Source organism: Phacochoerus africanus, chromosome 13 (assembly GCF_016906955.1).
Source record: "Phacochoerus africanus isolate WHEZ1 chromosome 13, ROS_Pafr_v1, whole genome shotgun sequence".
Classification (NCBI taxonomy): Eukaryota; Metazoa; Chordata; class Mammalia; order Artiodactyla; family Suidae; genus Phacochoerus; species Phacochoerus africanus.
This window is the reverse complement of record NC_062556.1, coordinates 67,943,070-67,960,651: the sequence shown is the minus strand read 5'-3', so window position 1 is coordinate 67,960,651 and position 17,582 is coordinate 67,943,070. Positions and strand designations below refer to the sequence as shown.

Sequence of the window (17,582 nt, the reverse complement as noted above, 5' to 3'; positions counted from 1 at the left end):
ATTTTATGTAATGTGTATTTTACCACAATAAAACTTTTTTTTGAAAACTTATTGTGAATTTCACAATGGTCAAAAAGTACTGAACTACGCAATATCTAAGTTCTACTCCAAGTATTATTTTTAACGTCTAATCGTGGGAGTTCCTGTTGTGGCTCATTGGGTTAAAAACCCGACACAGTGTCTATGAGGATTCGGGTTCCATCCCTGGCCTCACTAGTGGGTTAAGGATCCGGTGCTGCCACAAGCCGTGGCGTAAGTTGCAGATGTGGCTCAGATCTGGCGTGGCTGTGGCTGTGGTAGAGGCCAGGAGCTGCAGCGCCAATTTGACCCCAGGCTAGGAAACTCCATGTGCCGCAGGCAAGGACCCACAAATATATAAATGAATGAATAAATCAATATAATTGTGCAGTCACAGAGGGAAAGTGCCTCTTTGATAAAACATTGATTAAACTTAAAATTTTTTTGGAAATTAAAAATGTTTTCTCCCTTGCCCTCTGCTTCTTCGAGATATCAACCAAGTACGGCAGTAACTAAAACTGCACCCACGCATATTCTGTGGCCCAGCATTTCCCCTCCGGGAACATCCCAACGAAATACGTGTGTCTGTTCACTAAAGGGGGCGCTTGGGAACGTTTGTCGCGGCGCTACTGGTAACAGCGTCAGCGGGATACAACTCAGATGTGCATCAGCAGGAAAATGAATAAATTAGTGTTGATAGATGCAAACAAAGGAATAATGGGAGGGAATAAACAATATGGATGCATTGCACCAAAATAATGTTGAGTGAAAGAGGCCAGAGCTGGAAGTACACATACCATGCGATTCCATTTATACCAAGTTCAAAACCAGGCAAAAATAATCTAGCGCATACTAACCTTGGGAGATAGTGACAAAGGGGGCTGCCAGGGTGCACAGAATGTTCTGGGTATTTCTTATCTAGCTGCTAGTACATGGGGTGTTCAGAACGAAACCCCCCTACCAATGTGTCATTTTTGCATGAGGATTATTTTGAGCTAAAGGCCATTGAGACCCTGTAGGTTTTAGAGTAATTACTGCCCCTCCCCTAACTACCTCGAAGAACTTACACTGGGGATTTTTTTTTACAGAAAAAGTTGTTACCAGAGACAAACTTTACCTAAGTGGCCTCATCTCTATATGTCAGGGAAAACACATCTACTGACCCAACATCTGCTCTTCTTCTTATCACCATGTGAGTGGCCCTCCTGTCCTCAGAAACCCCAGGCCCCTATTCCCCTGCTCAGCTGGGGACGGCCCACCGACCTCCTTTCGTCTCAACCTCTCATGGACGTGGGAGGTAAGAATTAAAACGAACCCAACTAGTTTCCTTGAAGATGCGGGTTCGATCCCTAGCCTCGCTCGGTGGGTTGAGAATCCTGCATTGCTGTGGGCTGTGGTGTAGGCAGGCAGCTGCAGCTCCGATTCGACCCCTAGCTTGGGAACCTCCGTATGCCACAGGGGTAGCCCTGAAAAGATGGAAAAAAAATTTTTAACGCGATTTTCTCCTGTTAATCCTCATGTAAATTTAATTCTTAGACCAGCCAGCTTTTCTTCCTTCCCGACAATTTAATGAAAATTGACTGGGTTTATGATTTGCATCCTTTTCTGTTATATGTATACGTAACATATAGGAAACAGATTTCAGCAAAAGCTTACTATAAGAACAACAAAAGTTTAAGGAGATACTTTTTTTCCCCGCTTTTTAGGGCCGTACCTGTGGCGTATGGAAGTTCCCAGGCTAGGGGTTGAATTGGAGCTGCAACTGCTGGCCTACACCACAGCTCACTGCAATGCCGGATCCTTAACCCACTGAGTGCAGCCAGGGATCGAACCCACATCCTCATGGATACTAGTGAGATTCGTTTCCACTGCATCACAACAGGGACTCCAGGAGATACTCCTTTTGAGGTCAACCTCTGCAATGGAAAAACCTTAGAAAGAAGAAGGCGTGCATTCGTCACACATGCACACCCACCTTGATTCTTGGTGACAGAGTCAGGTGCCCCTGGGGGCCCTGGGCAGGACAGCACCCCCATCCTGCCGGCAGAGCGCGGGTCTAGGAGAAAGCCCGACACAGGGATGTCAACATCATCTAATTTTGTTGATTCTGCGCTTTTTCAGCTACAGGCTCGTCGGCGAAGTCAGGGTTGCAGGTGGGGGTTGTCAGGGCTGGGAAATGAGGAGACCCCAGGGATCTCCCTGGGAGCTGCTTTTCTAACTAAATCTCCCCTGGGGGCATTTTCTTGTGAAAATTTTGCAAACTATCTTCCTGGTCTGAACCATTGGGCATTTCCCTCGCATTCTTGGTTAACATGCAGCCACATGGGCTCATCCCCGCCTCCCGCCCCCCCCCCCCACCCCCCCCGTCCCCTGTCCCCTCCGGCCGGCCTGAGGCAAGACGGGTGTTTCTCGTGGATCACGGGCTGCCCCCAGCACAGCACCTTGAGCCTGGACTGTGCTTAAATAGCAATACTGACCGAAAGAGAGAAAGAAGAAAGAATTCAATTAAATCATGGTTTCCTCCTAAAGGAAGAGCACGGGGTTGGTTCCAGTAAACTGAGGGCTTGCCTGCATTCTTGGGGTGTCCTGGAGTGGGAGGCACCCCTGCCTTCTTGAAAAGCATTTGCATGGGAGGCTGTAGCCTGGACTTCAGGGTCCGTAGTGACCTGGGTGACGGCAGGTGACTCACTTGACCTCTCCCGGCTTGCTTCCCCATCTACAAAGCGGGCAGGAGGCCCTGTGGAGTTCCTCTGGCAGGTGACTCTGCAAGGTCAGGAAAAGACAGAAGGGTGGCTGTTGTTCCAGGTTCCACATGCAGCGTCACAGGGCTCTCACTGGCCTCAGGGTACCACACTTCCCACCCAGACCAAAAGCTCCTGTGGGCGTGGACTACACTGCCTCTCTGCCCCTGGGGCCAGCACAGGGTACCAAGCAGGGGCTTGATGAATCTTTTTTTTTTTTTTTTGTCTTTTTAGGGCTGCTCCTGTGGCATATGGAGGTTCCCAGGCTAGGGGTCAAATCAGAGCTGTAGCCACTGATCTACGCCAGAGCCACAGCAGAGATCCGAGCTGCGTCTGCGACCCACACCACAGCTCATGGCAATGCCAGATCCTTAACCCACTGAGCAAGGCCAGGGATCAAACCCACAACCTCATGGTTCCTAGTTGGATTTGTTTCCATTGTGCCACAACGGGAACTCTTAGGCTCGATGAATCTTTGCAGGCAGAAGGCTTTGGACGTGATGGGAAGATGAGCCAGCAGCAGCTGTGGCAGGAGGATCTGGGGCAGCAGTACCTCACCACTGGTCCTGTGTTTGGTAATCACTTACCAAGCACCTCTTCCATGCCAGCCCCATGTCAGGCCCTTGAGAGACTATGCCTGAGGGCTCGTCACTTCCCACAGGGGCCCACAATCCCACCAAGGGTGGTCATTTGCTGTGTCCACTGATATGGAGACAGGCGGGCTGCTGTGGGAGGTCAGAGGAGAAGCGTCTGGCTTAGGCGGTGGGTGGAGGCAGTCAAGGTAGGCTGCCTGGAGGAGATGGTGCCAGAGCTGTCTTGAGCAAGCAGGAGTTAAGCGGAGTGGACCAGGACACACGGAGGGGGCAATGCATTCCCGGCAGAAGGAGTAGCAAACTCTAGGTCGGGGAATTGGGATCGGGCCCTAAGGAAAAGCAGGGCCATTGCACTTTGCAAACAGCCGCATACGGGGATGGGGAACATGGCGGGGACTGGAGGGTCAAGTTTGAGAGCCAAGACTGGGACATAGGAAAGCTGTGGCTGTCTTCCTGGAGAGAGATGGGAGACCTGGAGTTCCCGTCGTGGCTCAGTGGTTAACGAATCCGACTAGGAACCGTGAGGTTGCGGGTTCGATCCCTGGCCTTGCTCAGTGGGTTAAGGATCTGGCGTTGCCGTGAGCTGTGGTGTAGGTCGCAGACGCGGCTCGGATCCAGATTCGACCCCTAGCCTAGGAACCTCCATATGCTGTGAGAGCAGCCCAAGAAATGGCAAAAAGACAAAAAAAAAAAAAGAGAGAGAGAGAGATGGGAGGCCTGGACCACGGCAGTGGCCTCCAGGAGATGGAGGGGGTTCAAGGGCTTGAATATGCCAGCCTGACCCCAGTGTTCCAGGTGGTGGTCCCACGAGTCCCGGGTGGGAGATGACAAAGTCTGTGTGTGAGAGTCTCTGGTTTCCTGACGTTACTCCCCTGCACTCGGCAGGAATCCACCTCCCTGCCCCTCAAAGATCTAGGTGTGACCCATGGGTCAGTGAAATATCAGTGAAAGTGACACAAAGAGCCAGTGCCCAGGAGTTCCCCCTGTGGCTCAAGGGGTTAAGAACCCAGGATCCATGAGGATCCTGGTTTGATCCCTGGCCTTGCTCAATGGGTTAAGGATTTGGTGTGGCTGTGGCCAGCAACCTCAGCTCCGACTCGACCCCTAGCCCAGGAACTTCCATATGCTGCAGGGGTGGCCCTAAAAAGACCAAAAAAAAAAAGCGCTAGTGCCTGGCTCCCATTCTCTCCTTTCCTCTGTTGCTGTGGCCGGAAAGGTTTGGCAAATTGTTTCTCATCCTTGTCAGGGTTCAGAACAGGCTTCCCCAAGTGTGCCTCTTTTGCATGAGGATTATTTTGAGCTAAAGGGAATCGAGACCCTGCGGGTTCGAGAGAAACTGCTGCTCTCCCCAAATTACCCAGAAGAGTCGAAATTGGGGATTTTTCCCAGGAAAGTTATTACCAAAGAGAAATGTTACCAAAGTGGCCGCAGCTGCATGTCAGGGCAACATCTGTTTCCCCGTCATCCGCTCTTCCCATCGTCCTGCCAGTGGCCCTCCTGTCCTCGGGAGCCCCTGGCCCCCGCCCCTTCCTCAGCGCAGGGTGGCCTGTGGCCCTCCTGTGACCCTTCCGGGGCGGAACCTCTCGTGGACCTGGGGTTCCCGTAGGTAAGAATTAAAACATGATTTTTCTCCTGTTCATCTGCCTCATGTCAGTTTAACTCTTAGACCAGCCAGAAGAACACAGAAGGATGGAGGAAATTTCCTTCCTCCCAGCATCTGCAGCATTTGTCTCTGGGGGACCCCAGTGCCTGGTCCCTTGGTGCCCTAAACTCGCTCTCTCCCCTGTGACTGCCTCTCCATACGGGTCACCTCCTGCTCTCTGTCCATGCTGGGGTGTCCCTGGCTGCTTCGGGAAGTTCAGCAGAGTGAAGGCAGTCACCACGGCAGAGGGAATAAATATAGAAGTCTATCAACGATTAAATGGATTTTAAAAACGAGAAAGAAACAAATATCACTGTTCCCACGCCCAATCCTTTTCTTCCTCCATCACTTGGGAAGAAAAAAAAAAGGATAAGGGAGTTCCCGCTGTGGTGCACTGGCTTAGGAATGTGACTGCAGTAGCTTAGGTCCCTGTGGAGGCATGGCTTTGACCCCTGGTCCAGCGCAGTGGGTTAAGTAAGGATCCCGTGTGGCTGCAGCTGTGGTATAGGTAGCAGGTGTGGCTCGGGTTCAATCCCTGGCCTGGGAACTTCCATATGCCTTGGGTGTGGCCATTAAAAGAAGGGGGATAAAGGCATGAGCTTCCCAGACCCCTGCCCCCCACCCCCACCCCCGGGGGATGGCTGAACCTGGTACTAAACCACATGGTGCCTCTCTGCTTACGCTCTGGGCTGCAGATGCTCATGGAACACAGATGAACAAACCACAGAGATGAGATAGGGGCGCCACGCCTGCTTTCCTTGGGCAGGTACAGATTACATCAGAAATCAGTGCCCTGTGAAGCTGCTGTAAGGGTAACACCCAGGGGGTCGCCAGGCTCAGGTGTCACCAGCCACAGCTGCAGGGGCTCCACCCTCCCCAGGATCAGCAGGCACCGAGTCTTTCTGTCCTCCGGATCTGGATGACACTATCCCTTGGCCACCTCCTTCACCTCCAGCCCTGGCTGCAAAACTCCTGGTCATTGGACCTATTAAAATGTGCATCTGGATCTTTGATGCAACGGGCTGTGTGGCCTTAGACAAACTGCTTAACCTCTCGGAGCCTCATTCGCCTCAGCTGTAAAATGGGGAAAACAGCCGTAATTACATAGCAGTGACAAGCATACATTATATCTCAAAGTACCTAAATCACCTGAGGAGTCATGACGTCTGTCAGGGACAGAGTCGCAGGTAGGCTTCATGCCGCTGTGTCGGGCCGTCCTCATCCGTCACTGCAAAGTCACGTTGCATTGAGAGCCTGGCGGGAGTCAAGAGGTAATTGTTCTCCTGCCCATGTTCACGGGCCTCCTGAATCCTGGCGCCCCGTGGACTGGGTGATGCCTCCTACACCTTCCACTGTAGCAGCCCCTAAAGATAGAAGAACCCGAGCAGTATCCACCCCTGCAGAGCTCATCAGCTGGTTGAAATGAAACAGCCCTGCCCAAGAAACAGGGTGAAATCCAGGTGATAGGCACAGGGTGGTGGGTGCCAGGGGTGGGGGTGGGGGGACTGCTCCTTGGTCAAGGGCATAAATGAGCGGGCAAGATGCTAAGTCATAAAGGATCTGCTAGGTTCCAGGCCAAGGTCGCGTGAAGGGGCTCACAGCTGTGTTGCTATGAACACGATGAGGGCCCGCCCAGTGCTGTCCAGTCTCACGTCCCCGTGATGGAGACCTGAATACGCCACCCACATGTGCCACTTGGGCAAAAGGATTACTTTGGGCTGAGGGCCATTCAGAAAAACAGCAGAAGCAGAGATCTCCGCCCTCTGCCTATCTGGCTAAAAAAAGCAGGACATACATTTCCCTTTGTGAGGGCATTCTGCCCCCAGACCAGGAAGAGAGCAACTCTTCATGGCCGGAGAGGGCCTGAGATGCAGCCCTGAGCCGTGCAGAGGAGTGTGCACTGCAAACCTGCCCGACAGGCCTCCCCCCCCCCCGCCACCCCTCTGCCCCCCTCTCCTCTGTCTGTTAGTGTCCACCATGCAGCAGCGCGCGTGTGATCTGGGCCTGGGCCCTTGGGGTCCTCACGTCTTTTCTGTGAAGGCTCCCAGGCCACGTGGAAGGGAACACGAATGCCAAATAACATGGGGGCGCCTCTTCTTATATTAAGCTGTCTTTCGTCAGTTTAATGGGCAGGGCCCCAGCCCGAAGCCCAGGAGGGCAGAAGAAAAATGTTTTCCCTTCCCTGCACACACACACACACACACACACACACACACACACACACACGCGCGCATGCACGCACACAAGCCCTCCTAGCTCGAAGTTGGCGCTCAGTAAATACTTGGTGAATCACGAATGACCAGTGTGGGAGGATCCTATAGCGTCTTGCACTTCTTGGGCCTCTAGGCCTCTCCTTTCTGAGGGAGAATCCTGAACGCCTGGAGGACACAGATGAAGGTTCTTCTAGGGTTGAAGTCAGGCACCTGCAGAAATTGCATTCGTTCTTCTGGGCTGTGGGAGGGAAGTTTACGGTCAAGGTTGCAGGGAAGACAGGGCTTCTTTACTTCTCTCCAACAGATCTGCAGCTTTAGGGGGTGTCTTTCGGGGCCCAGTGCACACAAGGGAACATCAGGGGCCCTGTCAGTGGGAGGCCAGTTAGGGGAGTGTGTAACCCACATTCTGCACTGGGGGGACCGAGGCAGGAGTGAGGCCTTGCCAGACACACAGAGCTCGGGGGCCGAGAGCGTCTCTGGCCTGGCTGCTCACCGAAGCGGCTTCTCTGGGTGCTGGAGACAGCTCAGAAGGAAGCACACACTCACAGCCCCAGGACGACAGGGAAATGAGAAGAGGAAAGTGGTGGCAGGAGGCAGCTGCAGACACCTTGGAGTCATTTGCCGTCCAGCCCACCCGGCCCCTGCCGAGAGCAGCCCTCGCATCAGGGCTGCGAACGGGCTTCCAGGCGCCTGTTGCCTGGACCACAGACCCAGGACACCCCGAGCCGGGCTGCATCTCCCCTCGCTCCCCGGTCCCCCCAGCCTGGGCTTGGCAGGGTCCCCAGACTTGGCAGGCACATCTTGCTTTGCTTTGCTCCTCGCCCCCGGGTTTTTGGCTGCTTTTGAAGTTCCTGGCTGGGGTGTCGTCACAGCTAGGGTCTGATGCGGGGGCAGAGAAATGGCACAGAAGGGACCCTGGTTGCTCCTTCTCGGGAGAGCAGAGGCCAGGCCCCCACGGGAGGCCTTGTGGCTGAGCCAGCTGGTCCTGTGGCAGGGAGATCACTTTGGCTGATACCCTGGGTGGTTTCTTTGCCTTTTCTTCTTCTTTTTTTTTTGCAGCAGGACTGGGTGAACGGAAGAGAGTGTGGAGTCCAGTGCGGGAACTGATTCAATTCCTGTTGAGGGGCGCGGGCTCGGGGCCACCTGGGAACGCACCTGGCCGAGGGACGAGGCCCTGCCAGGCGCCCTGCGTGTCACCCTTGGGAAACAAGGTAAGCGACCGGGTGAGGCTGGCCGAGCAGGGGAGAGGGCGGCCCGCGGGGCTGAGAGAGAAAGGCACAGGTGGCAGCTGTGCCTCACACAACCCTCTTTCTGCAGCAGGTGCAGCATCCCTGCCCAGCCCCCAGCACCCCCCACCGTTTCCTGACTGGGCAGAAGGACCCAAGGCCTGCATCAGCCTCACGACACAGAGGGACACCGCTGCTAGGACCGGGCTGCCTTCCTTGGGCCGGACCCGGGGGTGTAACCCTCAGAACCCTCTGGACGCCCTTCTGATCTCTCTCCTCAGCATGGCTGTGCTAGGTGATAAGCCCTTAACGAGGGCACACCTTGGCCTCCATAATCACAGCTGGGTGAGTCTCGAGAGGTAGATACTCCAGGGAGTGGGAGATTAGCGGTCACTTCGTGTTAAGACGGGAAAGACTGCAGGGGTGGGGACATGTCCCTTCGCCCCTTCTGGCTTCTTCGGCTGACCTGATCACTGAGTTGACAAGAGACAGCTTCACAGGAGAAAAACAAAGAAAAGCTTAATGACAGGTAGCCTGGGAACGAGCCAGGGAAGCCGAGTAACTTGCCGAAATGGCTGGAGCCATCCCCACGAGCGCTCCTTCCGCTAAAGACGCGGTGGGGGCCGTGGGGGTGGGAGAGGGACCAGGAAAAGAGCACAGCAAACAGCGCCGGTAGCTCTGCATGTCCAGGTTGTTGCCTCTGCCCCTGCTAGAGTTGCTAGATCTTGGGTCCAGCAAGGGAGACACTTCCAGATCGAAACGCCTTCTACCAAGGGTAACTTCACTTGGTTTTCAGAGCTTCTCCTGGGCCTGTGGTTTCTTGAAAATAACCAGCTTAAAACAATCCTTAGGCCGAACGAAGAGCTGCATTTTGGGATGGAAATTCCGCTCTTCTGCGAGACCCGCAGTGGGACATGACCTGGAGAAATGTGATGCTCTGTGCTTGCGGCGGGGACCCCGGGATGGGGACGACCACGCCTAAGGGCTGGGGAGCGCACCTTGGGCAGGTGTGGGCCAGCGCCCACGGGGCACAGACTGACAGGCCAGGCCCTGGGCAGCTCGTGCCCACGGTGGGCAGGATGTTCATCCCGAGGTTCGTACCTGCCTCAGTGAGCAGGGGGAGGGAGGACAGGCCAGCAGGTCGGAGGCGTTAGGGCCCCTCTCTTGACCACTCTTAGTTCGGGTCCTATCCCCAGACTCAGAGCTGTGACAGCATTCGCCCAGCCCTCGGGGGTGGATGTGACTTCTCAGTGGGTGCCCTGGGAAGGGGCATTGCAGGGCTTCCAGCGGCACCCACCGTCCAGGGAGCTTGTTTTTGTGCCATATACCAAAAAGGGAAGAAGAGGCCCACGGGCCAGGGTTGCTGAGGTTGCAGGGGCCCAGCCGAGGAGTGAGTCAGGGGAGAAGGGACCTGCCAGTGGCCCTCAGATGCTGCACTAGCGTGGGAGGGGGGTGAACACTGCAGCGGCTGGAGGATTCGGGAGGAGGTGGCACTGAGTGGGGCCCCGGGGTTATGCCTGCCTGAGGGGGCATCTCTCTAGGGACCAGTCCTGTTCTCATGCCCAGTGAGTCCCCAGCAGACAAGGAGGGGTTCCCCATTACTGCTCTGTGATTGCAACTGCTCTGTGATGTGGCCTGAGGACCGGATTGTTCTGGGAAGAAAAGGGTGAAGAAGAGCCTTCCCTCTCATTCGGGGCTGGCAACACCTCTGGGGAAGCCCAGGCCTGGTGCCCAGGCCACATGGCACATGGATGTGTGAGAGGGTGTGTGACCACGTGTGTGTGTGTGTGTGTGTGTGTGTGTGTGTGTGTAAGTGGGTGTGTGAGAGGGCGGGCAGGCAGGAGGCTATCCTGGGGCTGTTTCTCCAAAGACCTCTGGGCTCGGGGACTCAGAGGCAAGGGCTTTGGGAAGCATGGGGGTCAGAGCCCTGGGCTGGGAGGCGAGAAGGGAAGCGGTCCTTTCTCTGGAGGGTCAGTCCCTCCCTAACTCCTGAGCTGGGCAGGCGCAGTGCTCCAGAGACCCTCCCTCCCCCGCCTCCCCTCCCTGGAGGCAGCTCAGGGACAGAAGTGGGAACAGGTGAGCCACCTTTTCACTCCGGTCCTCCAGCCCGGCGAAGGCGGCTCCTTCAGCACCGGTCCAGACGCACACGCCTTTTTACACACTGAAGGGCTTGGGATGCTAGAAGAACAGCCCTCTTGCGGGAGCCTATTTTTTTTTTTTTTTTTAGGTTTTAAAACCCAACAATTTTAAAAAATTAAAGTGTAGTTGATGTACAATTTTGTGCCAATTTCTGCTGTACATTCCTTTTCTGATATTATCTTCCCCCATGTCCTATCCCAAGAGATTGGCTATGGATGTGGTTCCCTGTGCTGCACAGAGGACCTCCTTGCTTGTCCATTCTAAACGTAGTAGTTTGCATCTCTCATTTTTTTTAATTATTATTATTTTTTTTAATTTTTTTTATTTTCCCACTGTACAGCAAGGGGATCAAGTTATCCTTACATGTATACATTACAATTACATTTTTCCCCCACCCTTTCTTCTGTTGCAACATGAGTATCTAGACAAGTTCTCAATGCTACTCAGCAGCACCTCCTTGTAAATCTATTCTATGTTGTGTCTGATAAGCCCAAGCTCCCGATCCTCCCACTCCCTCCCCCTCCCATCAGGCAGCCACAAGTCTCTTCTCCAAGTCCATGATTTTCTTTTCTAAGGAGATGTTCATTTGTGCTGGATATTAGATTCCAGTTATAAGTGATATCATGTGGTATTTGTCTTTGTCTTTCTGGCTCATTTCACTCAGTATGAGATTCTCTAGCTCCATCCATGTTGCTGCAAATGGCATTATGTCATTCTTTTTTATGGCTGAGTAGTATTCCATTGTGTATATAGACCACATCTTCCGAATCCAATCCTCTGTCGATGGACATTTGGGTTGTTTCCATGTCTTGGCTATTGTGAATAGTGCCGCAATGAACATGCGGGTGCACGTGTCTCTTTTAAGGAGAGTTTTGTCCGGATAGATGCCCAAGAGTGGGATTGCGGGGTCATATGGAAGTTCTATGTATAGATTTCTAAGGTATCTCCAAACTGTTCTCCATAGTGGCTGTACCAGTTTACATTCCCACCAACAGTGTAGGAGGGTTCCCTTTTCTCCACAGCCCCTCCAGCACTTGTTATTTGTGGATTTATTAATGAGGGCCATTCTGACTGGTGTGAGGTGATATCTCATGGTAGTTTTGATTTGCATTTCTCTTATAACCAGCGTGCATCTCTCATTTGTAAGTAGAACAACATAAAACAAAATAGCAGAAGAGGGATTACATGGGTTCCAATGTATTGATTATTTACTGGTATTTTACCAGTCAAGCTTAGAAGAAAGCAAAGTATAAAGAGTGCTGGTAATGGCTTCTCTATTTAGCAGGTTTTCACCTGCACTCTTTATCTTTTCAACCAGAGCATAACCTCCAGGCGGTGAAGACTCGATTCTTTTGCATCTTCTGACTGTAGCCAGTAGCCGGCATAGCTCTGGGGAATGTCTTGATAAAATCTAAAATGTTTCTAAATCATTTTTTAGGGAATCTGACTTTATCTACAGTCTATCTACCTAATCATCTCTATATTTATCTAATCGCTATTATCTATATCATCTATCTATCTGTCTTTTATCTACCATCTATTTACCTAGCTACCTAACTGCTTATCTATCTATCATCCTTCCATTCATCCACCCACCATCCTGAGGTTTGAAGGGCTTTTCAGGGCTTCTCTATCTACCGCCAGCCTGGCTCCTCTTACTTCCCATTTGAAAGCTGCCCCTTCTCCATCTGTAGATGCTGGACAGAGCTTCCTATGCTTTGATGGTATGAGGCACAATCTACAGCAGGCTCCTTTCCAGCCAACCTCCAATCAGTAAAGGAGGGGACAGAAAGCTGTGTTCCGACTCAAGTGAGGTTTGGGGGCTTATGGAGCTGGTGCCCTGCAGGCCAGCGCCTGGGTGCACAAGTTCAGCATCTCCACCTGGATCTCTGGTCTGGGTTCGAGGAGCTGCCGCGGCCCCTGGATAAGCCACACACCTGAGGCACGGCTCAGGGCTCACATGTTCATCACCTGGACTGTCACCCAGGCTGCACCTGCTGCATGGAGAGCATGGGGTAGACAGGGCCTACTAAAACGAAACCACCTGCGACTCACCAGCCCCTCTCCTAGCTACGTACTCAGCAAAATGTACACTTCTGTGTCACCAAAGACACAGGAAGGTACATGCGTAGCTGAACCTGATATAACAAAGGCAGAAACGTTCATTAACTGTAGGACGGCTGTATCTAGTCGTCATACAGCGGCCCGCCACACTGCAATGAGCAGGAGTGAACCACAGCCACACCCCACAGCGGGTGAACCTCACAAACTGACGCTGACCCCAAGGAGCTCTAGGTGTAAGAGGGCACAGGCACAGAGCGTGTGATTTCACAGACTCAAAGTTCAGAAGCAGGCACGACGCGCTGTGATTTTAGAAGTTAGGGCAGTTGCCCTTGAGTGGAGGTAGAGATTGGGGTGGGGGCCCAAGGAGAGCTTCGGGGGTGGGGGCGCTCGTGAGGTAGTTCCTGATCTGGGTGCTAATCACACAGATGCGTCCACTCGGCAGAAATGGTCAAGCTGTACTTTTATGATTTGTACCCATCCTTGCATGTGTGTGGGTTGTGAATTTCAAACGGCTGCAAATTCCTTGACATTCCTCCTATGGAGAGGGAGGGGCTATGTCCCCTCTTGATTCTGGGTGGGCTGTGACTCGCTTGTAATGGATAGAAGGCGGCGGAAACGATGATGCCACCCTTCCGAGGCTAGCTGAGAAAAGGTGAGGCAGTATTGCTCTTGTGTAAATGTATGGCCGCACCTGCGGCACATGGAGCGTCCCAGGCCAGGGGCCGAATTGGACCTGCAGCTGCAGGCCTACATCACAGCCACAGCAACACCAGATCTGAGCCACGTCTGGGACCTACAATGCTGCCTGTGGCAACACCAGATCCTTAACCAACTGAGAAAGGCCAGGGATCGAACCTCGTGGATAGTATCCTCGTGGATACTATGTCAAGTTCTTAACCCACTGAGCCACGATAGGAACTCCGACGCAGTGTTTTTAAATACGGTGTGTTAGTAGAAAATCTGAGAGTCAGTAAGGCCAACAGATCAGCAGCTGATTGCTACTGAAAAAGATAACTTGTTGATGCCAAGAAGAGAGGGCAGGCTACGTCACGGGGGTGACAGGGGAAGCGCTGGGGTCTGTTGGGAGATGGAGGGGGAGGAGCCTTTACTGTGCTTTCTGTGGGAGGGAACAGGGCAGGCAAGGCAAGCACGCTTAAGACTGGCTAGGCTGCATCATCTCAGGGGGCTCTGGACAGAGGGGCCGCCCCTGGTACCTGGCTCTGGGGTGATCAGGGCAGGTGGATAGCAGCCCAGAATGTAAGAGCCTAATACAGGAGGTGGCTGGGGTGTGACCCTGGAATGGTTGGTTTGCATTGGAAAAGTGTGCTCAAGGAACTGGCTAAGCCAGGGAAGGGCCGTCCCTCCAGGGCCAGCCAGGCCCCAAGGTGTCAAAGCATCCGAATACAGAACATGAAGGACGTAACTAACACGTGGAGCTTCCACCTAGTTCCTGAGACACTTGACTGTGGAGCCGAAAGCTGCTGTGTAAGAAATCGAGCTCCTTTCAGGCCGTCATGCTGTGAGGAAGCCCCCACCTTGTGAGGCACCCTCAGGAAGGTGCTTTAGCCCCAGGTGAGGCTTTGGCCAAAAGCCAGCATCGATCACTACTCGTTAGAGTAGAATCACCTCCAGATGGTCCCAGCTTCTCCTGTGAGTGACCCTCAAAGACGGATTCTTCCCAGCTGAGGTTCCCAATGTCGGGGAGCAGAAAAAGCCATTCCCACTATGTTCTATTCAAACCCTGACCGTGAAGATAGTAAATATATATTTTAAGCTGATAATCTGGGGAGAGATTATCTTTTACACAGAAACAATGCTGGAATAGTATGTTACACTTTAGCCAAAAGTTTTCTTGAAAAGAGCTATGTGGTGGTGTTCCTGTCATGGCTCAGCAGTAACGAACCTGATGAGCATCCATGAGGATGTGGGTTCGATTCCTGGCCTTGCTCAGTGGATTAAGGATCCGGCGTGCCACGAGCTGTGGTGTAGGTTGCAGATGAGGCTTGGATCCTGTATTGCTGTGGTTGTGGTGTAGTCTGGCACCTGAAGCTCTGATTTGACCCCTAGCCTGGGAACTTCATATGCCGTGACTGCAGCCCTAAAAATACCAAAAAAAAAAAAAAAAAGAGCTATGCTTTTCATAAAATTATGATTGCTTCAGTAAATTATGATTACTACATGGAAGCAGAACTCCCCCCCAGATGCAATATTACATTTTAATTTCTTTGTCTCCCAAGGACCTCTATGCCCCGGCCTCCAGCACGGCTGACCGTCTTGTCCACCAGGCCAACTCCTGCCTCTCTCACCACCCACCCCGGGCGGTCAGCGTGGCGCTCTCTCTGTTCTACGCAGCCCTCCTGGTCTTCAGCGCCCTGGGAAACATCCTTGCCCTTTGCCTTGCCTATCAAAAGGGCAAGAAGATCAACTCAACGGGCATCTACGTGGTCCACCTGGCGGTGTCCGACCTCCTGTTCACCCTGGCCCTGCCCGGAAAGATCGTCTATTACATGCTGGACTTCAGCTGGCCTTTTGGGGACGCCTTCTGCAGGCTGACGGCCTTCCTCCTCTACCTGAACACCTACTCGGGGATCTACCTGATGACATGCGTGAGCGTGGACCGGTACCTGGCTGTGGCCCGCGCCCGCCCGTGTCCCCGGCCCCGCGAGCCCGGGCGGGCCAGGCTGGCCTGCGTGGCTGTCTGGGCCCTGGCGTCCCTGCAGACGGCGCCCCTGCTCTTGATCCCCATGAGCAAGCGGGTGGCCGGCAGGCTGACCTGCATGGAGTTCGAGAGCGTGGAGCCGGTGCTCGGGCTGCCCGTCCTGGTCCTGGGGACCTCGGCCGTGAGCTTCTGTGGGCCGGCGGGCATCCTCCTCTTCTGCTACGTGAAGGTCACCTTGAAGCTGTGCCGGACGGCGCAGGACAACCCTCTGACGAGCGGGAAGCGGCACTACCTCCGGGCCTGCCTGCTCACCCTGGTGGTGCTGGTGGCCGTGGCTGTGTGCTTCGTCCCCTATCACCTCAACGTCATCCAGTTCATGGTGAGGAAGCTGCTCCGCCGGCCAACCTGCCCCGAGCAGAGGGCTTTCAAGCTGTGCCTCCAGCTCACCGTGTGCGTCATGAACTTGAACTGCGGCATCGACCCCGTCATCTATTCCTTTGCATCCACGCGGTACAGGAAACGGCTCCTCGGCATTTTGAAACTCAAAGCCTCAGCGTCTTCCTCCTCTTCCTCCCTGGGGAAAAATTCCTCAGAAACAGGAAGTGTCAACCAGACGGGGGGCTCTGCTCCCTTAGAGGAGAACGAGGTCTAATAGGTCATGGGCTTTAAGACTGGATCCCAGGCTGGCTGGCTGGGTTTGGGGGCCTGAAGCTTATATACTTTCGAGGGTGGGTTCTTTAAGAAAAAGGATAAAAGACAATAGGTGCAAAATCAGGTCCAAGGTCTTGGATGCTAAGTGAGGAGCCCAGAAACGTGAACTCACCAGCTCCACAGTGAATCCACCTCTGATGGGGCCTAAGAGACGCCTTGCGTCCTTGGCCTCAGAGGGCTGTGCCATTTCTTCCAAGAAAAGAATATTTTTCACAGCAAATGCAGACAAGACTGGGGCTTGGCTGAGCCCCAGACCCGCAACTGAGACTAGGTTTCCAACGTGGGGCGGCAAGCTGGTGTGGAGAGCGAACATGCTCCTGCCTCCACAGGGAAATTTCCAGGAGCTTAGAGTTAACATGTACAAAAATGCCAGAGTTTTCCTGAGAAAGTCAGAGAACGCGGGGAGGACGCGCTCCAAGTTGTTGCCCTGGGGCCGCCTCTGGGGTCGGGGCGGGAGGTTGGGGGGATGGACAGGGTGTTTGCTTTCGTAGGAAAAGTCTGGATCTGGTGCAGGGGCGACGCATGTCCCGCCCGTGTGCGCGGGGACAGGGTTGCGGAGGAAGAAAGTGGGAACGCGGACCCGGGCTTTTCACGTGTCTTGTGCGTGTCAGGGGAGTGTTGTTTACATTCGAGCAAAGAACCCTTTCACGGCACCTGCTTGTGTTTACAGCAAAGCACAGAGCATTTCGACCCGGGCAGTTTCGAGTTTTGTGAAATAAAACACCCGTTTCCCTGCCAAAGTGTGGGGAGCGCCAGGGCGGGTGTGGCGTCTGTCTCAGCCCGACCTGTTCACCGTCCTCACGGCCACCCCCCATCCCCAGACCTCGTCAGCCCCTTGCTCCCCGCGTCTCCCCAGCCCTCGAGCTTCAGACGGGCCCTCCTTGAGGTCATCCCGGCCTCTAGCCTACAGGGACCCTCTTCTGCTCCGGGTGAGGTGCTTCCTGCATCTCACAATTTCAGCAGGGAGATGCGCGTCATCATTACCGGGACCACAAGGTCCCAGGGTTCAGTCTACACCAAGGCCTCTAGAGCAGTGGTTCTCAAAGTGTGGTTCCTGGACCAGTAGCATCAGCACCACCTGGAGACTTGTTAGAAATGCACATCCGGAGTTCCCATCGTGGCACAGTGGAAACAAATCCGACTAGGAACCATGAGGTTGTGGGTTCGATCCCTGGCCTCACTCAGTGGGTTAAGGATCCGGTGTTGCCGTGAGCTGTGGTGTAGGTCGCAGATGTGGCTTGGATCTGGCGTTGCTGTGGTTGTGGTGTAGGCCGGCGGCTACAGCTCCGATTTGACCCCTAGCCTGGGACACTCCATATGCCCTGGGTGCGGCCCTAAAAGGACAAAAAAAAAAAAAGAGAAAGAAATGCCCATCTTTGGGCTGCAGCCCAGACCTGCTGAACCAGCTGCTGTGTGTGCGTGTGTGGGGGGAGCCTGGCCTCAGCGTCTTAACAAGCCCCCTGGGTCATCCTGCTCAGGCCTGAGCAGCACCGGTCCTCCTTGGAGATGTGCCAGCCTCTCTCCTGCCCACTGGAGGGTTTGCAGGGGCTGCTGTAATCAAGTACCATCAACTGGG

The 17,582-nt window shown here is 53.9% G+C and overlaps 1 protein-coding gene across 1 annotated transcript; it reads left to right on the top strand.

The window, feature by feature from the left end:
* The first annotated feature begins 7,627 nt into the window (after positions 1-7,627).
* LOC125113560 (G-protein coupled receptor 183-like) lies at positions 7,628-16,763 on the top strand. The gene is made up of 3 exons (XM_047756363.1): positions 7,628-8,418; positions 8,525-8,778; positions 14,874-16,763. The coding sequence occupies exons 2-3, from the start codon at positions 8,716-8,718 to the stop codon at positions 15,945-15,947; spliced, it is 1,137 nt and encodes a 378-aa protein (XP_047612319.1). The 5' UTR covers positions 7,628-8,418; positions 8,525-8,715; the 3' UTR covers positions 15,948-16,763.
* The last annotated feature ends 819 nt before the right edge of the window (positions 16,764-17,582 follow it).